Genomic DNA, 19401 nt, shown 5'->3' on the forward strand with positions numbered 1-19401 from the left:
TATCAAGTGGGAAAGAGCGGGGTATAAATGCTATAAATAAATACAATATGGGCATTAAAACTGTCTTGAATTTTTATCCATGAAAAAGTGACCGGGTTCAGTACAGAACCTGTTGTTAGATCTTGTAACTGTCAAACAAAATCCTCTGAAGGAGGAATCACTAATAAATCCCAATCCCTAGTCTTCACACTCTCCTCCAGAGAAAGATCCAGTCACAATATCAAGGCTCTTCACCTATCCCTCCTCCTCTCCTATCTGAATGTAAAAATCACTCCTGGCATGGGTTGAGGGCACCTAATCATACTGTTAAGTTTAAGACCTTGTACAATTGAAATGGGAAGAGGTTAGGTACATTGTCTTTGACCTACAGAAGCTGACCACCTTTTTGGTTGGTAAGTAGACTCTTCCTCATCTTCTTCCACTACTACCTCTAGGATAAGGGATAGTCCATAAGTAATTAGTGCAGGTACTTCATCACTTGCTTTCTTAAAAAATGTTTCTTCTTGATGTGAGTGGGTTATGCTCCCCTTCTAGAGGACTGGATAGTCGATTCTACATCCAAATGTCTTTCTGCCTTATTTGGTTGTAGGTCCTTTTACAATCACTATTTTCTTGGCAAATGTAATTGCTTGATTTGTAACCATTTGAATCCTACAAATAAAGAAAAATTCACTATTCATTTTATTCTTGGTTCCAAGAGTTTGGTTTAATAAAACTTTCTCTCTCTCCCATTTTGTTTTATTGCAAAGAAATAAACTGAAACATCTGAATATGTATAGCCAATAATCTACAGTACAAGAAGCATCCCAAAATCCTCCCTCTCTCTTGGCTGATTTGACGTGTTCTTAAATCTGCTGTTACTGAGCTCTTTGCAGGCAGTTAAATACCTTTTTATTGGGACAGAGTAAGGCTTTCCCAAGAATGTTACTGTATAAGAGCTTTTCAGGCATTGTGACTGATTTTCATCCTTACTCATAAAAAGCAGTTGCTTTCAGTTTTATGTTAATGCCTTCTGTTTTTACTCATTTTCAGACCAGGTTGGTCAAGAGGGAAGGTTCTCTGAGTGCAAGTGGTGGTAATGAAGAGGAGGTCACCAGGTTGATGCATGCTTTGCTATACACTACCGGAGCACTGGGAAATTCCACTACAAGAAGGAAGGGGCCTATTCTATTGGAATAGTGAGAACACAAAGATGTGGATTGTGACTTTGAGTTTACTTATGCTAGAGTGTCAGCTGCAGAATCCCCAAAGTAGAGTAGAGTTTCCCATCTGTGTAAATAGGCCCTGGGACCTATTGCAACACTAATCTGCAAATAAACCTAAAACAGAATGTAAACTAATAGAAATTGAAAAGGGCTTTTCTGGCTTAAAATTCATAATATTTTACAATTAGGGACTCAATAGAGCTGCTGGAGCACTCGTATTGTCAATCACTAAATAGCCCCAGTCTTATTGAATACAAAATATCTTTATTAAACACGTGTGCTTCAAAACCTGCTCACGTGTATTTAAAACCTTTATTCACAAACAATTCTCTTATATCTTTCATGCTCATTCACACCTTATAGTACCTGCATAGAAAATCTATAACAAGGAGGATTTATATATACATAACTTTCTTGAATATCATTACACACTGTGTCAAAGTTCATGATATCTCGTCTCTCAAAGAGGCATCACAGAATTAGAAATAAGAAACCTTTGCATATGTCCATTCACTCTGCTCTTCCGGTTTCCGGTTTCACATGAAGTTTCATGAAAGTTCAAGACAAACCCCAACACACTTCTCTGGGGGTAAACAACTCCACTTGCAATAGATTTCAGGCACTACATTAGCGGGATGAGACTTTTCAATCTCATAACTGCTGTTACTCTAGTCCTTAAGCAAGCATCGGCTCCTCACGTGTTTAATAAAGATATTTTGTATTCAATAAGACTGGGGCTATTTAGTGATTAAAATTCATAAGCCAAACATTTAGAAGGAAGCTGAATTGCTATTTAATAGCCATTTGTGTAGATAACTACTAATCCAGCAATGCTTATATTAGGACATATTTATATTGGGGTTTTTCTTTTTTGCTGTCTGAACTCTGAATGTAATATTTATTCTTTTCTAGGATGCACTGTGGAACGCTGGATGTAATAGACTAGGATAGTGTAATAGAAGTGAATTTTAAAGATTGTTTTTCAACTCTGCCTTGACTGACATTGCACTTGGGGTCTGTATTTTTGATTAGAAGTAATTCTGTTTAAAAAATGATTGTTTCCTTTGATTGTGTGAAAATAAGTTGGAATGTAGAAGATAATACACAGCTCTAATTAATTTGGTATGTGAAGGGAGAGGTGGAGCCTGTTTTGAGTTCAGACTGGCCACCTGGACTGAGAAACATGTGACCACATTCCCACAGTATGGCTAATTTTCAAGCATTCTGTAATTTTCTGTAGCTCTGAACATAAGTTCTAAGCCTAATAAAAAAGGGAGTTTCTGTCAGTGAAATTGGGAGCTCATCTATGAGTAATGTATGTACGGCGTAGAGAACTATATTTCCTGGTCAAAGAAACTCCTGGCTTTTGCTGTGAACAGCCCCCCCCCCCCCCCCCTTGCTGATGATAAGAGCCTGGATGATGTAAGGATTTATGGACCAGTGATGTAATGATTGTTTATAGGTATTGTTTCTTTTCAGTTATATAGCTTAATCATTGTATATTTTAGAACCTCTAATAAAAGTCTCATTTACCTAATACAAATCCAAAAGAATCCACAGTAATTACTGAGTAGTCTGTGTCAGTGAGGTAGGCTGTAAACCTAGGGCAGAAGATAGATATCCTTGGAATTTTTGCCAAAAAAATTCATTAGCCTTTTTCCGATGACTACATCCCTTGGGAGCTGTGGACTATCAAGGTCAATGTGGTAATCTTCGCTGATGAGCAAGAGAAGCGGATGCACAGTGGAAAGAATAAACATTGCAGAAGTGATGAAGACCTGCCACAGATGCCAGTGCAGTCAGTAGTGGACAATATATGTTCTTTTATGTTTATGCAATTTATAAATATGACAAGATTTTGTACAGAAAAATGGTAAAGATGAAGTTACACATAAGAAAATAAAAGACATATGTTGGCTGGACTTTTATGGTTTGTCCCACAACTGGCAAAAGACAGATGATCAAGTATGTGTATTGTATATCAACTTTATTATTCTATGCTAGGAGGGAGGGTGCTGTGCATTTTAAGTTGGTGTAGAAAACATCTTAAGGTTGAGATTAGCAAGTTCAATACTTTTGGTTATAAAAGATTGTCTCAAGACTGTATCATACTTAGCTACCTCTAGGGCTCATTTTCAAAAGAGAAAAACATCCAAACAGTGGCATAAATTTGCATTTATTTACTGCCTTTTTGAAGGAATTCACTCAAGGCGGTGTACAGTAAGAATAGATCAAACATAAGCAATAGACAATTACAGCAGTAAAATATTAAAAAAAAACCAATACAAAGTATGGCATGGTATACTATTTACAATGTCAACACAATATGTAATTGAACATTATAATTGATAGCGAAGGGTAAAGCAAAAATGTAACATATAGAAGGGTAGGAAGAGTTAGAAAGCAAGGTGATTGATTTAAAGAAAGTTGCACATGAGGTCAGAGAATGTTAGCTAGGGTAGGAGTGGATAAACATGTCCCGCTGCAGTATGTGCAGCCCGAGTCAATCCTTGTGTGTGTGAGTGAGACTAACAAGTTAGTTACTTCTTCCGTTAAAGGCTTGGTTGAAGAGCCAAGCTTTCACCTGCTTCCTGAAGTAGAGATAGTCTTGTGTTAAGCGCAGCCTTTCAGGCAGTGCATTCCAGAGTGTGGGGGCTACTCCGGAGAAGGCTCGCTTGCGGGTATCACATCATGTAATGTCTTTTGGAGAGGGTGTAGGTAGTGAAAGTCCTTGGGAGGACCTTGGTGGTGTGTGGAGGATCATCCTATTTTTCAGGTACTCGTGGCCATTTCCAAGTTTTAGATGTTTTTCTATGAAGTCCATTCAGATCACAAGGCGGTGTGTTGGGGCACGTTAAGAATGGGATCTGGGCATTCCTAACACTTGGACATTTTTCTGCCATAATGGAACAAAACAAAAACATCCAGGGCTGTAAGATGTTTTGGTCTAGACCTGTTACTAATGAACAAACCACAAAAAAAGTGCCCTAAATGACCAGATGACCACTGGAGGGGATTCGGGATGACCTTCCCTTACTTTCCCAGTGGTCACTATCCCCCTCCTACCCCTAAAATGTGATTAAAAACATTACCTACCACCCTCTAACGTTATACTTGAGTCCATTAGAGCAGCATGCAAGTCCCTGGAATAGTCTGGTGGTGGGTGCAGTGCCTGCAGACAGGTGGACAGGCCCATACCTCCCCCTACCTGTTACTCTTGTGGTGGAAAAGTGTGAGCCCTCCAAAACTCACCAGAAAACTACTGTATCCACATATAGGTGCCCCCTTCACCCATAAGGGCTATTGTAGTGGTGTACAGTTGAGGGTAGTGGGTTTTGGGGGGGGGGGGGGGGCCTCAGCAGCCAGAGGAGCAATGGTTAGATGTGTACCTGACATCATTTATTTGAAGTCTACTGCCATTTCTCTGCTGGGACGTCTGTGTGGTCAGTCTACTAAGAATACTGGCTCCTCCTACATCACAAGGGCTTGGTTTTGTGCATTTTGAATTGGATTTCTTTTTTTCCATAAATGGACCAAAAAGAAACGCATAGAGCCTAAAAATATCTAACAACTAGCCATTTTCCAAATAAAAAAAATAGATGTTTCTCTATTTTGAAAATGGCTATATTCCCCTCTTGAATTTTGGATGCTTTTAGCAAAACATCCAGAGTTGAACTTAAACGTATTGAAAATGCCCCTCTGCATGTGTTGGCATAACCGATGCTTACACATGAATATAACTTCCAAAGTGGTAGGTGCTGCTTCACCTTGCTTGGGCTGACTGGGGTTCTTCATCTGTTGTCATTTACTGTGTCACCTCAATAGCATATATTAAGCCCACATTAGGAGGAAGACAAGGATAGACAACTGTAAAACTGAGTGCTCCCTGGACCACAGTTAATTGTTGGCTGCCATTAACACCTGATTTGAAATCTTAAGTTGCAGGGGGGGGGGGGGGGTCAGGTTTTCAGGATATGTCTACTGAATATGCAAGAGAGAAATCTGCACATAATGGAGGTGACACATGCAAATCTAAACCCGACTGGCTGGTTTGTTCCTTAGGACAGGTTTGAGAACCAATGGCATAGGCAGGTGTTTCTCAACTCAGTCCTTGAGAGCCACCCAGCCTGTCATGTTTTCAGGATATACTCAATGACTATGCCCAAGATTTGCATGCACTGGGGAACGGGGTTTGATTCCTACAGCACCTCCTTGTGACTCTGGGCAAGACACTTAGCCCTCCATTATCCCAGGTACAAAATAAATAGTCATATATAATATTTAAACTGCTTTGTCTGTAACCACAGAAAGTCAGTATATCAAATCCCATCCCCTTTCCCTTATATGCAAATCTATATTCATTGTGGAGATACTGAAAACCTGACTGGCTGGGTAATCACCAAGGACTGGGTTGAGATGTACTGCTGACAACCTCAGTTGCTCTCTAGTTTTCCTTTCACTTTATCACAAGTCAACTGTGCTTATCTCAAGCTCTCTTGAATTTGGCCAAGGCCAGAGCAAGATGACAGCAGGCAAGCTCAACTACTGAGCTGTGGCTCTTTTTTCGAGCTTTCTTTTTTACCTGAATTTGACACCATGGGTAAGAGAAAGGGGCAATCTCATATGTCATCACAGTCTGACCTGACCTTTGGCAAGCTGGATTGATAATTTGCAACTCGTGTCCTGGACATGATGGTTCTTCCGGAGATGCTACCACTGGAGAGCATGTCTTTAGTAGTAGGAGTCCAGCCCTCCATGGCATTAGAAACAACTTTGAGCCTGGAGGAGAAAAGACAGCCCTATCCCCCAGCTGAATCTTTGCCAAGCGGGGAGGCAGCGTGACAGAGAGTTCAGCCCAACATGGGGTTTCTCAGCTCTTGATGGAGAATATTGGTATGACATTTTCTCCCATGGGGGAGTTTGCTTCTCTAGATAATGTGTCAGCTTCCAATTTGGATCAGAATCAACAGGAGATTTTTTTGTAAGAGATTGGAGCATTTTCTTTGGAAAAGCTAGTGGTGGTTACTCTGGACTCCGACTGACTGGGTAAAGTACTATCATTTTATTTATTGGGATTATTAACTGCCTTTATGAAGAGACTCACCCACGGCAGTGTACAGTAGGTACAGTTTAAAACCCTTTAGTGTCCAATGTTCCCATAATAAGCCATATGGGAACATTGGACACTAAAGGGTTAACGTAACACATAATTTTGTTAACAGCTTAACAATAGTAAAATAACCAAGTATAAATGTACTTTACATAAACATTTTATTTTAAAGTTTCTGGGACCCAGATAAATAGGTTATCTGAAACAGTTAAGGAACAACTTTGGAGAAAAATGTGATGGTTTTGGAATTAAAATTCTATAAACTCGAGTTATCTGACTGCAATTATTAAGGATAATTTACTTAGTGCTAGGAAGCAGGAAAATCCCTCTCAAAGTAGAAATCTTCAGTTTGTAACTTTCCAGCCTAAGTGGTTTTGAAATTATCTGAAGAAGCACCTCAGAATTCTAAGTGCTTTTACATTACACTGATGTCATCTCCGAGTTCATGGGAAGTTCTAGAAAAGTGAACAGTATCAGTTGATACTTTAATAAATATTAGAGTCTGATAAAGACCAGAGTTTTATTTTTCAAATTTCAAACATTGAGATTCTGTGGTTCCCAGCTTTACCTCGAATTATTCAGAGAAATCAGCAATGCTTATTGCTATGGCCTAGGATGCAACAGCTAAAGGCCGTATCTTATGAAAATCCCAAGTGTCTTTTTTTTTAATATATCTAACAAAGCCCCTGGGGATAGAACAGAGCAGTTCTGGAAGGTGTCAAACCCGCTTAATGGCTTGAAGCCTTATTAAGAAATGGTTGCGCTAGCCTAAAGCTTTTTCCCTCAGTTTTCTTTATAGTCCTGCTCTGTAGTTTGGACTTCATTTTCAGAATATGTTTGTGTAATTTTCCTGATTTAAGAGAGTATATATGTTAACTTGTTACATATATTTCTGAATTACCTCAACAAATTAGCCCGGGTGTTCAGTACTTTATTCCTGAAAAGATAAAAGAAGGAAAATGGACTTAGGTAATGAGGAGCTACTCTTTGGCATCAATTATTTACCTAATCCACGGTGCTTTTATTTAAAAAGAAAAATCACCAAACTGATTATTTTAAGTTAATGATATTGACACAAAACTGCCTCCACCAACAATTCAAAGGAGGACAAGGACAGCTGGAGAACGTCTCCTTACCCACCCCACTAACAAGTAAATCTAAAGGAGTTGTAATTTTTGCTTCCTTGGGACAATAATAGTCCTGGTCTGCTGCAGATTTTCTAGTCAGCCTAACCAAAAATTTGTCATTGTGGACCTGGAGAAGGGTATGGAGAGATCTAGACAAAATATTTTAAATATCAAACCGGGGTGGGGGGGGGGGGGGGATTTAAAACTTACAGTACACTCACCAGCAGGTAAAAAAGTGTGGAGATAACCTACATCAGACTGACTCTACAAGATCAAATACACAGGGTAGTCGTAGTCCCTGTAAAAATGGTTCGTCATCTCATTCCAGTGCTCGATACTTGCTGCTGCTTGCGAATCTTATTCAGCAATTCCATGTATTGGATCATGGTGTCGGCTGGGCTGTAAACACTATCATGTTTGGAACCAAATACAGATGGGATTCCAGGAGTGTGGCTACCCATGAAGCTTTGCATGAACTCCATCATCAAGTTCCAGCAGTCATTAGCCACCACACAGGGACAATATTCAACCTGGTAACAGAGAAAGAACGTCAACCAAACAACCTGAGGGGTTGAAAACAAAGTGAGCAATCCTAACGGGTTCTATGGTATGGAAAAAGTGCTTATCCAGAGCAGATTTCAAGTGAGAACTGATGCAGCTGCAGAGGTTATTGCTCTTGCTGTGACATGCTACTTTGAATGCTGGTAAGTAATAAAACCATGAGTTTTCTTTGACCCAAGAAGTTATAAATGCCATTTTTTCTCCACATCCTCTCAAGTCAAGCAATATGCTTTCCCCTCCCCCCCTGTATCATTAATTCACAGTTCCCTCTAATCAAAACAATGCACCAATCAATGACTTTGAAAGACACTGCACACCTCCACTGATATCCCACGGGCACTGGGTCCCATAGTAACTGTGCCAATTTTCACCAGGAAGTCACAAAACTGGTAGCGCGTTCCACGGCTCTCGATCTTATTAGCCTTGGCATTCTGGAAAAAGCCTTTCAGCTTCATCATCAGGACATCAAAGTTGGTATCTGTGATGAGGCAGGGACCATTCTCAAAGAGGGCAAAGCAGCTAAGTGGGTACTCAGAGCTGTGCATCACGTACATCAGCTTCCCAGGTTGTGCTGGAACAAGAGTGGTTGAAGCATTACTACAAGCATTCACATCATCTTAAGTTTAGCTGGTCCCTTCCCCTAATATTGCACACAAAAATGCTATAAATTCTTTAAAAATGTGAATTTGGATTTAGTAAAGGCAAGGAAAGTAAAATAATACAAATTAAAGCCCAAAGTCAGTCAATCTTAACTGTTTAAAACTGGCTGGATTTTTAAATATGTTTTCGATGACCAAGCAAGAATAATAATGGCATTCTATTCTGGACCCAGTAGTTATCCCTCAAGAATGTCAATAAACCGGACCCCTGAATTCCTCCAGACTGGACAGTAGAGTTACTGTGTGGAGTGGAGAAATTAAATCCAGGGAGGATTCCTCAGAAATGAAAATACGTCAGGTTAGGGGAGCAGAGGCATAAAAAGATTGGATGAATGTTTCAGTATACGAACAGCTAAATGCAAAGGTGCAAAGAGTAAAAGTATGAAGTCTCAGAGCTATGCTTAACTAAGTACTCCTTTTACAAAGGTGTGCTAATGATTTAGCATAGTATAAATGGGCTTCTTAGCATTTAGCACATGCTAATCATTAGCACACACTAAATCTGTTAGTGCACTTTTGCAAAAGAACCCCTAAGATAGTAAAACCTAAGTGTCAGGTGCAAAGAAGTCCAGGATGCATCATACCTGGATTTCCCATGGTGGTGGTAGCAGTGTGGTAAGTCTCACAATCCACGCAGAAGGTGCCCTGTTTTTCAGCTCCAAGCAGCTCTAGTTTCCGTGTCAGCATCTCCACCGTCTGCTGAACACTCTTCCCTTCTGCTACTGGTATCTGGGATACACTGTGAAAGATAACAGATAGGAGACATTCCACTAAACCCCCAGAGTTGTTATTTTTTCATCTTTACTACTAACTTTGGCCAACACATGCAAAATTATCTGCATAAGGTAAAGCTCTGCTCCTCTAGCCTGGGAGAGGGGCAAGAGTTCTTTACAAGACACATATCCTTAGGGGTTACACTGGAGACATGTTAAGGATATTTTTGGCCTACATGGTTTTAGGATGTTCCCTATCACCTATCCATTGGTACTGTAACTGAGAGCACCCCAGTGTCAAGTAACAGGGAAGCTATTGATGTATTCTGAAAGCAGCCCCAGGGTCTGAAAGGCACCTTCCCCGGAGCTCAGCACGATTATTGCCAAGGCAATTTTTAAAGGACCCCCTGGCATGTCCCCACGTTTATGGACCATTTCACAGTTTTCCAGCTGCCTCCACACGCAGACACAAGGGAGGGGGGGCAGTGGTTTCCATGCAGCAGACACAGGGGCAATGGGGGGAGGGGCACCAGCAGCCTCTGGAAAGCATCACAACTCCTACCATGTGACCCCCATAGTCCGAGTCTCCAACCAGAAGCCGCTCCGCTCTTAAAAGCACTCTAGGAGGAGAGTAGAAACGTGCTGCTGCCCCTGTTAAAAAGATAAACAACAACTCCCAGAATGCTGAGCGGAGTTTGAACTCGGAAGCAGTCGGCGGGCCTTAACTCTAGGACCTCCTTGAGTGGCTCAGACTAGCGGAGTCCCGCCCCTCAAGGGGTGGAGCAGACAGATTCTGCAGCGCCTATTGGTGGAGACGGCGCGCCGGCGGAAATGAGAAAGGGGGCGGGGCTTCTAGCGCAGGCGCAGTGCAGGTTGCTTCTTCCCCACGTGTCCATCGTCCGGCTCCGCCATGCCCAAGGGCCGGAGGGAGAGGGAGCGGGGGGCAGCGCCCCGACCGCCCCCCCTGGCAGAACACATCCTGCAGGCCGAAGCCCCGAGGCCCAGCGCCCGGAATAAGCGAAGGGGCGACCCCGGGGGGCAGGTGCTGGATGGCGGGGGCTACGTGGACCAGAAGTTGTCCCGGAGGATCCTGGAACAGGCCCGGCTGCAGCAGGACGAACTGGAGGACGAGCACGGGGCGGTGGCTCCGCGCCTCAGGACTACGGTGCTGGGTGAGAACGGGGCTGGGTCAGGGGCTCCCCCCCCCCCACCTCCTTCAGGCTCCCGCTGACTTTCTGCTCTTCCTGCCCTGTTTTAGGCTCCAGAGCTGCTGCTTCGGACTCCGAGGATGAGGAGTGGCCGTCCCTGACCGCTCAGCTGGAGGAGGAGGAAGAGGAGGAGGGGGCGGAGGCAGTGCTGGTGAGCCTGGAGGATGAGAAAGCGATTGAGATGTTCATGAACAAGAATCCCCCCCTCAGGTGAGGCCCTTCCCCACCCCAATTCCTGTATCCCAAAGCACTGTGGGACTTGTAGTACCTATTCCTGCCCATTGACATCAGTGGTGTAAGAGCCAAATGCTGAGGAAAGGGGGAGTAGGCTCTTGAACAACACCAGTAGGCGACGTAGATAGGTACAATCTCTTTATTTAAATGTACACTCGACTCAACAGAGCCGTGTTTCGGCGCTACAGACGCCTTCTTCAGGAGTCTTGCGATATATAAATATACGAATATTAAGCTCAAAGAGAATGAAAGCAAGGCTTCTGCTACAATTGTAATCCACTGCCGATGCAGGAAAAAAGCTCAGCGTATTCAATTGCACTTTTTCCGGCTGTGTTGAGTCGAGTGTATAATTAAATAAAGAGATTGTTCCTATCTACGTCGCCTACTGGTGGTGTTCAAGAGCCTACTCCTCCTTTCCTCAGATTCTACTTTTCGTAGGAATTTGTGTACCTCCACCCTTGTGGTGGTTTGGCTTGCTTGTAAGAGCCAAATGCACCAAGATGGGGTGGCCAGAAATCCAGAATTTCCCAGCCTGGAATCGGGTAACTCGGCAATTTTGCCATCTCTGATTTCTTTTTCATGTCCTTTTGTTCATTGGCGGGAGGATTTCATTAAAAGTCTGCACTCTTTGCATTATTGCACCAATAACAATATACTAAAAAAAAAAAAAAAAACCCAGAACTTTCAGGATGTGAGGGTATTTTTCCCTTTCTGGAAAAAATGATACAAAACAACATGGAGAATGTTTCAAACAAATGCACATCTCAACTTTAAACCACTGTTTTCCTTCCAGTCTTTTTCAATGCAGAAATAACAAATCAAAGGTGAAACCTTAAGAAAAAGATCAAGGTGGCATTGTAGATAATACACTGAAATCTTCTGCTCAGTGTGCAGTGGTGGCCAAAAAAACAAACAATGCAAGGAATTATTAGGAAAGGGATGGTGAATAAGAACAAAAAAAATCCTTTAACACCTTTGTATCACTCCATGGTGCGACCGCACCTTGAGTATTGCATTCAGTTCTAGTTGCTGTATCTCAAAAAAGATATAGTGGAATTAGAAAAGGTTAAAAGAAGAGCGACCAAAATGATAAAGGGGAAGGAACTCCTCTTGTATGAGGAAAGGCTAAAGAGGTCAGCTTGGAAAATAGACGGATGAGGGAAGATATGATTGAGGTATATAAAATCCTGAGTGGTGTAGAACGAGAAGAAGTAAATCAATTTTTCACTCGTTGCAAAAGTACATGGGGACACTTGAGGAAGTTACATGGAAATACTTTTAAAACAAATAGGAGGAAATATTTTGTACACTCAATGAATAGTTAAGCTTTGGAACTCTTTGCCGGAGGATGTGGTCACAGCTGTTAGCATATCTGGGTTTAAAAAAGGCTTGGACAAATTCCTGGAGGAAAAGTCCATAGTCTGCTATTGAGACAGATATGGGGAAGCAACTGCTTGCCCCTGCATTGGTAGCATAGACTGTTGCTGCTAATTGGGTTTCTGCCAGGTATTTGTGACGTGGCTTGGCCACTGGTGGTTACTGGGCTAGATGGACCATTGGTCTAACCCAGTATAAGGCTACTCTTATGTTCTGGGGAAGCTGAACACTTCTTTGATGCAGCTCTTGGAAGCCAATCACCATATGTATATTTTTGCTTGTATTTGTTGCTTTCTAATTCCGTACCATGCAGAGGTCCTTAGGTATCGCTACAGGTGTTCTTAAGGCATCCGTAATTTCAGGAGAAAGGCAGGTACTTGCTATGATTGAGAATAAATTTGAAAGTGTCTACTTCTGATCACTCATATTTCCTGGTCCTTCAGGCGCACTCTGGCAGATATTATTATGGAGAAGATCACTGAAAAACAGTCAGAAGTGGAGACGGCAATGTCAGATATTTCTGGGAGACCCATGCCTCAGCTGAATCCCCGGGTTCTCGAAGTCTACAAGGGAGTAAAAGAAGTAAGGCTGTGTTGTCTGTGACCACCCGGACTGTAGCGATCTGTGTTATTGGAACTGGTCTTTCCCTGGTCCCAGCACTGCCAGATGATCAAATGCAAAAACATAACAACATAGTCTTCTCTTCAGTATAATCAAGAACACAAAACCAAAATAGTTTGTAAAATGCAGATAAGGAAGACAGTTTCCCTAGTTATAAGAACATAAGTGTTGCCATATTGGGATAGACCAAAGGTGCATCAAGCCCAGTATCCTGTTTCCAACAGTGGCCAATCCAAGTCACAAATACCTGGAAAGATCCCAGAACAGTTAAACAGATTTTATGCTGCTTATCCTAGAAATAAGCAGTGGAGTTTCCCCAAGTCCATTTTAATAATGGCTTATGGACTTTTTCTTTTCTCCTCTACTTAGGAAGTTAAGTCAAACCTTTTTTAAACTTTAAGAAATATTTTCTCCAGTTAAGTTTTAAATTTACTACTTAATAGCTCGTTGTGTGCCCCCTAGACCTAGTATTTTTGGAAAGAGTAAACAAGCGATTCGCAGCCACCCATTCCATTCCACTTGTTATTTTATAGACCTCTATCTTATCTCCCCTCAGCTGTCTTTTCTCCAAGCTGAAGAGTCATAGCCATTTTAGCCTTTCCTCATAGGGAAGTCATTCCATCCCCTTTATCGTTTTTATCGCTCTTCTCTGTACCTTTTCTAATTCCACCATATCTTTTTTTGAGAAATGCGGTGACAGTGTTCGAGGTGCAGTCACACCATGGAGTGATATAAAAAGCATTATAACTTCTCATGTTTGCTTTCCATTCCTTTCCTAATAATATGGTGGCTAATGTAATGAAGTTGTCCATTCTGATGCTGTTCTCCTTGTCCTGACCTGCAAGTTGGCCGTAGTGTCCTCTCTTTTTTTCTTTTCTTCTTCAACAAGAGCAGGGTTTTATTCCATTTTGATGCCAATTAATTTTCTCTTTTCTACTGTTCTATACTACCTAAAGTGTATTTAGAATTGTTAGATTTATTTATAGGTGTACTATGAATATAATCAGATATCGTTGGCTAAGAAAGTATTTCCAGGAAACAGGGTTTAGGACTAATAGATTTTATTAATATTGGTCAACAGTAAAATCCTTATTGCTACATCTGTGAAAATTGTTTGGATCCTGAAGCGAATTTCCTCTTTGTATTTCCTTCTTGGTGAGTGAATGTTTTTTTTTTTTTTTTACTGAGATTGATACACTCAGTTTAAATTTTATTTGATGCAAAAATGTTACAGTCCTCTGTTCATGCACAAGTAATAACCTACGATTGCTAGAAAACATTGCAGTTAAACTTATCACTGGAACTTGACCACATCACCCCACTTGTGGAAACAGAAAGCTGGTTACCAGTAGCGTACGGCTACCATTGAAATTCTGACATACTACACAAAGCCAATTACTTTTGATCCCAGCAGAATCTTCAAGTAATTAGATTTGATAGATTTGATGCTTCATTTTTAGTGTCTGGCATAACATTTGGAAACTTCTTTCCAGAAATTTAAGGTTGGCCTTAGCATATTTTTTTTTTCTGTAAAGCTTTTGACTCTCAAAGATCTCTCTTCTTCCCACCCCCCCACCCCCCAATCATCGCCCAAGGAAACTAATGTCAGAGTCTGTGAACTGGCATATGCAACGACAAAGCTTTATCACTGTTTTATTCTTTTTACTATTTAAATTGCATTTCTCCTTTCCCTCCCTGTTCTTTGCTACATATTATGTCATTTGATTGTAAGCAGCATATCAAGTGTGCATCTTGAAACTTTACCCTTTCGTATGCATTTTGTTACTTGTGACTACTTCTGATATATTCTTAGAAGAAATAGGTAATAGGATTGATGTGAGAGTTTGAGGCCATCTTCCTGCAGCCTTCGTGCTGTCATTTAGTTCTGTGTTTCACAGGTCCTGTCTGCCTTTGGACTGAACATCTTATAGCAGTGCAGAAACTATTGCACATATCAACCAAACACATACCAAAACCTTTTTTTTTTTAATGTCTTTGTTTAGGTGCTGTCAAAATACCGAAGTGGAAAACTGCCAAAAGCCTTTAAAATCGTCCCTGCACTGTCCAACTGGGAGCAGATTTTATACATCACGGAGCCCGAGACTTGGACTGCAGCTGCGTTATACCAAGCCACCCGGTACGTGTGCTGCCTGACGTGTACTTGCTCTGTTATTATGAGATCTCTTCCTGACCCTACAAGCGGGAGTTGGATATGCACTGTTCTCATACCTTTAAACAGAAAGGTTTCTGATCTCATTCTGTTTCTGACTCCAGGATTTTCTCCTCTAACCTGAAAGAGAAGATGGCCCAAAGGTTTTATAACTTGGTTCTTCTGCCTCGTGTGCGAGATGATATCGCAGAATACAAACGCCTCAACTTTCATCTCTACATGGCTGTGAAGAAGGCTTTATTCAAGCCTGGTGCCTGGTTCAAAGGTAAAGCCCATAGTACGAGGAATCCCCAGGAGCAAGGTAGCAGTAGCTGTGTGAATCTTGGAGGTTATTGCAGCTGATCTTATATTGAGTGTGCTGTACGGGTAACATCCTTCCTGAGGGGGATTATCTTAAACCAACAACAAAAATTAATTGCAACACCATATTCAAAGATGTGTAACTATCTCTTGGTTGAATTATTTAGAAATGGGAGTAAAAGATGTTAGATGCCCAAAGCAGAGACCTGCACATAATTTGAGCTGATTTTGCTGAGAAGTTTATCTTTCATATGTCTTTTTATTTATTTATTTATTTATTTATTTATTAAGTTTTACATTTTTACAAGCATAATATCTTGCATCAGGAAAATTCGGATAAACAGAAAAAGAATATTTTTAAAGGAAAAAAAAAAATTATTGAAGCATTATTTCTTCCAGTCCGATTTAAGTCCACTATGGGGAGTTCAAAAAATTATACAAACATTGTTGAAGTGAAAGTTAAGGAAATATTACAGTACAACTTGTAGGCCAGACGAATTCTGGACACTTAAACATTTATATCAAACATTAACAACAGGTGGAGTCACTGCTCCACCTGTCTTCCTAGATGTTATAAACACCTCCAATTGGGATGGATCAAAAAAAGTAAATTTCTCATTACGGTATGAAATTTGACACTTGCAGGGAAATTTAAGGAAAAAAGTAGCTCCCAGGTTAATCACTTCTTGCTTTTTTTGTAAGAATTTTCTCCGGCGCAGCTGTGTTTCCCTTGATACATCCGGGAATATGTTAATTTTTAACCCCTTAAACATTTTAATTCGATTTTTATAGAAAAGCCATTGTTTATCTGGTAGTAGGGCTACAGTTGCCACCAATGTGGCTGGTAGCACTAATTCTGTATCTGAGCTTTCCAAAAGAGCAGAGACATCTAAGGGTTGACTCTCTTGCTGCTGTAATTTCAAAGAAGGAATATAGAATATTTGTGTAAAAGGAGGCGTATTCTGTTCATTTATCTGAAGAACTTGCTTTAAATACAAATTTAACATTTCTTTTGGTGCTATATTTGACATATATGGAAAATTTATAAAGCGCAAGTTATTGTTTCTGGAAAAATTTTCCATAATTTCCGCCTTCCTTCTCAAATTAGCCAAGTCTCTTAACATTACATTTTGAGTTTGAGTCTGTTTTAAATCCTTTGCTTGATTTTCCACCTGTGTCATTAATCCTTTTACCTTATCTTGAACTTCAGCAACATCTTGCTTAAGGGTTTGTATCTGTGGTATCATAGCTTTGCCCAAATCTACAATCAAATTCCAAAGGCAGTCCAGTGTAACCTCTGGGGGTTTACTTTGAAATAAATCAAGTGAGAAAGTTCGTACCTCCGCTTGTTGTAAGGAAAGGTCTACCCCAACAGGAGAGTTTCCACCACCTGCAGTTATTCCGGGCAGTGTAATTACCGCTCCTTCCTGATCTCCATTTGCCCTCGGTCTTCCTTCGTCCTTCTCCCCTTCCGGGTGTGGATTAGGAGACGCCGATAATGAAGGGGCAGGCCTAACTTGCCCTGGAGGTGGTGGAGGCGTTCGAGTGTCGGGGCTTAAAGAAACTTCCAGCTGTAGAGATCCCGGCGAGCCTTCAACCGCAGCAGGGATATTCAGCGAGCTGCTCACCGGCGTACTGGTGTCCTGGAGAGCCCGCTGTAAAAAAGAATCGATCGGGCCGCTTCGAACAGGGGTACTCAGGCGTTGGTGGGCAACGGCAGCCGCCTTCCCCCGTCGCTTCGGCATTTTAGAAGAAATTAGTGGCGCTTAATCAAAGAGCCAGTAAATATATGAAGAAAATTACAGGAGCTCAAAAAATGCGTCTGACCTACACGGCGGCCATTTTGAACTCCTCATATGTCTTTTTAAAATAATTCTATTTTCTTTATTCAACCGTCATTTTTGATATTTTGTTCAAAAAAATTTTTTCTCAAAATATAACTTGGTTTAAAAAAGAAGAAAAAAAACAACCGCTTCTTCAATGCAAGTTCCAATCCAAACATTTAACACCGAATGTTTTTAGCTTCTGTCCCCATGAGAAGCTTCAGCTCGTACAATGAGCATCAAACTTATTAATGGCAAGTGACCGAATCACCTGCAAATGCGCTCTAGAGACTTCCCTCTCTAGAAGGTCAAGACATGAGGGTGGAACAGAGAGGGAAACGGAGTCGGATGCTGCTGCCGCCGCTTTAGCCTGGAAACGAACATCGTGCGCACCAACCTCCCCCCCCCCCCCCAAAATCACCGCCGCCGCTCCCGCCCCCTCCGTATCGGGCCCCCTGCACTGACCTGACAGTGCCTCTCGCCTCTGTGTGGAAGCGCTGCAGGCAGCAGCAGAGCGATGTGCTGCTGCCTGCAGCGCTTTCACACGGAGGTGAGAGGCGCTGTCGGGGGGGGGCGGCGAGGAGGGTAGCTGGACATTGGGGGAGGGCAGGGGGGAGAGGGCATGCTGCTGGACATGGGGTGACAGCAGGGCAGAGAGGAGGGTTGGTGGACGGGGGGGTGGGGAGGCCAAGGGAAAGAGGAGGGTTGCTGGATATGGGGGGAGGGCAGGGGAGAGAGGATGGTTGCTGGACGGGGGGGGCAGGGGATACAGGACGGCTGCTGGACATGGGGGGGGGGAGGGCAGGGGAGGGAGCAGGGTTGCTGGGCAGGGGAGAGAGGAGGTTTGCTGCACATGGCTGGATGGATGGAGGTGAGAATTATTACATTTTGCAAAACACAAATCTCGCCCGTTTTAACGGGCTTAACGGCTAGTTCCTCATAATATGTAAGGAAGGTCTGCTGCTTCTGTAAGTCTTCAACTTGATCTTTTCCTGCAGGATTCCTGATCCCTCTCTGTGAGTCGGGAACATGTACCCTCAGAGAAGCCGTGATCGTGGGCAGCATTATTACCAAGTGCTCCATCCCAGTGCTTCATTCCAGGTAATCCAGCAGTGCCAGGAAAGGCATTTAATGTCGCGGCTGCCTTGACCACTAGCATTAATCTTTATACACAGGCTTAAGGTTTCAGGTGTGAAGCAGGTACGTCTGCAAGCCAAGCCCCTCACGTGCTCACTTTTCCCTTCTCTCCCTTTAGTGCTGCCATGCTGAAGATCGCAGAGCTGGAGTATAATGGAGCCAGCAGCATCTTTCTGCGACTGCTGATCGATAAGAAGTATGCGTTACCCTTCCGGGTGGTGGATGCCCTCGTCTTCCATTTCTTGTCTTTTCGTACAGACGGTCGGATGCTGCCCGTTCTGTGGCACCAGTGCCTCCTCACCTTTGCCCAGCGCTACAAGGAGGATCTGTCTTCTGAGCAGAAAGAGGCTTTGCTGGAACTGTTGCGGGTTCACCCCCACCCCCAGATCTCTGCCGAAGTGCGACGGGAGCTGCTCAACTCCGGCTCTCGAGATGCTGAGGTCGTGCAGCCAGTGCTGATGGAGTGACGTGTGCAGAGTTTCTTTAACATGCGTGTTAACAGTCACGGACGGCTTTTTGTGAACAGAATTGCAGGAGGGGTTTGAGTGGCTGCAGCCTGGTCCCTTGCTCCTCCCCTTCTGCTACTGTGAGGAACAGCAAGAGGTACCAAGTAATTCTGTAGCTGCCACAAAATATTTCTATCCATAAAATCTTTGCTGCTCAGGCTGCTTTTTATTTTAAAAGGATTATGTTAAATTACACAGTAGGTTTTCAGCAGCAGTGGATCAGGCCAGTTCTGTGTGGTGGACTTGTGGCAACCATGATGGGCAGACTGAGACCAAACAGCCCTTCTGTGGCAGCATAGCCAATGCTGGATTACTGCACAATGTTGGCACTGGCCAGCTCCTGTGCTATAACAAAAGGCTGCAGTTAAATGAAAGAAATAAAATATGTTTCTTCTGTGACTTGTACCCTTTTTTAATATGTGAATGGTTGTAGATTTGATATACCGCCTCGCAATCTTTAAGTTTTGTGTCTGGGGCAAGAGAGGGTTAAGTGACTTACCCAGGTCACAAGGAGCCACAGTGGGAATTGAACCCAGGTTCTGAGCACATGTTGTAAACCAGTAGTTATTTGTTCCCTGTACTACTGGGACTGTCTGTCTACACTGATTGCTTGGAATGAGGTTGTGGAAGCTACAGGCAGATAGTCCCTT

The 19401-nt window shown here is 42.4% G+C and overlaps 2 protein-coding genes across 4 annotated transcripts; one reads left to right on the forward strand and one right to left on the reverse strand.

Moving 5' to 3' along the window:
• Positions 1-6459: 6459 nt before the first annotated feature.
• MED20 (mediator complex subunit 20) lies at positions 6460-10021 on the reverse strand. Of its 3 annotated transcripts, XR_003943968.1 has the most exons (6): positions 9938-10021; positions 9247-9401; positions 8321-8574; positions 7691-7972; positions 7217-7252; positions 6460-6770 (listed from the first exon to the last, which is right to left on the reverse strand). XR_003943968.1 is itself a non-coding variant. In XM_030220603.1 (4 exons), exons 1-4 carry the CDS (start codon positions 9949-9951, stop codon positions 7757-7759), a joined length of 639 nt encoding a protein of 212 aa, XP_030076463.1. In that variant the 5' UTR covers positions 9952-10021; the 3' UTR covers positions 6460-7756. The 3 variants fall into 3 exon arrangements, 1 of the variants encoding a protein (XP_030076463.1); XR_003943967.1 differs by having other exon boundaries at positions 6460-7252; XM_030220603.1 differs by having other exon boundaries at positions 6460-7972.
• A 222-nt stretch (positions 10022-10243) lies between these two features.
• BYSL (bystin like) lies at positions 10244-19150 on the forward strand. The gene is made up of 7 exons (XM_030220601.1): positions 10244-10547; positions 10634-10793; positions 12638-12776; positions 14819-14952; positions 15090-15250; positions 18107-18209; positions 18364-19150. Exons 1-7 carry the CDS (start codon positions 10286-10288, stop codon positions 18710-18712), a joined length of 1308 nt encoding a protein of 435 aa, XP_030076461.1. The 5' UTR covers positions 10244-10285; the 3' UTR covers positions 18713-19150.
• The last annotated feature ends 251 nt before the right edge of the window (positions 19151-19401 follow it).

The sequence above is a fragment of the Microcaecilia unicolor genome, chromosome 12 (assembly GCF_901765095.1).
Source record: "Microcaecilia unicolor chromosome 12, aMicUni1.1, whole genome shotgun sequence".
NCBI classification, from domain to species: Eukaryota; Metazoa; Chordata; class Amphibia; order Gymnophiona; family Siphonopidae; genus Microcaecilia; species Microcaecilia unicolor.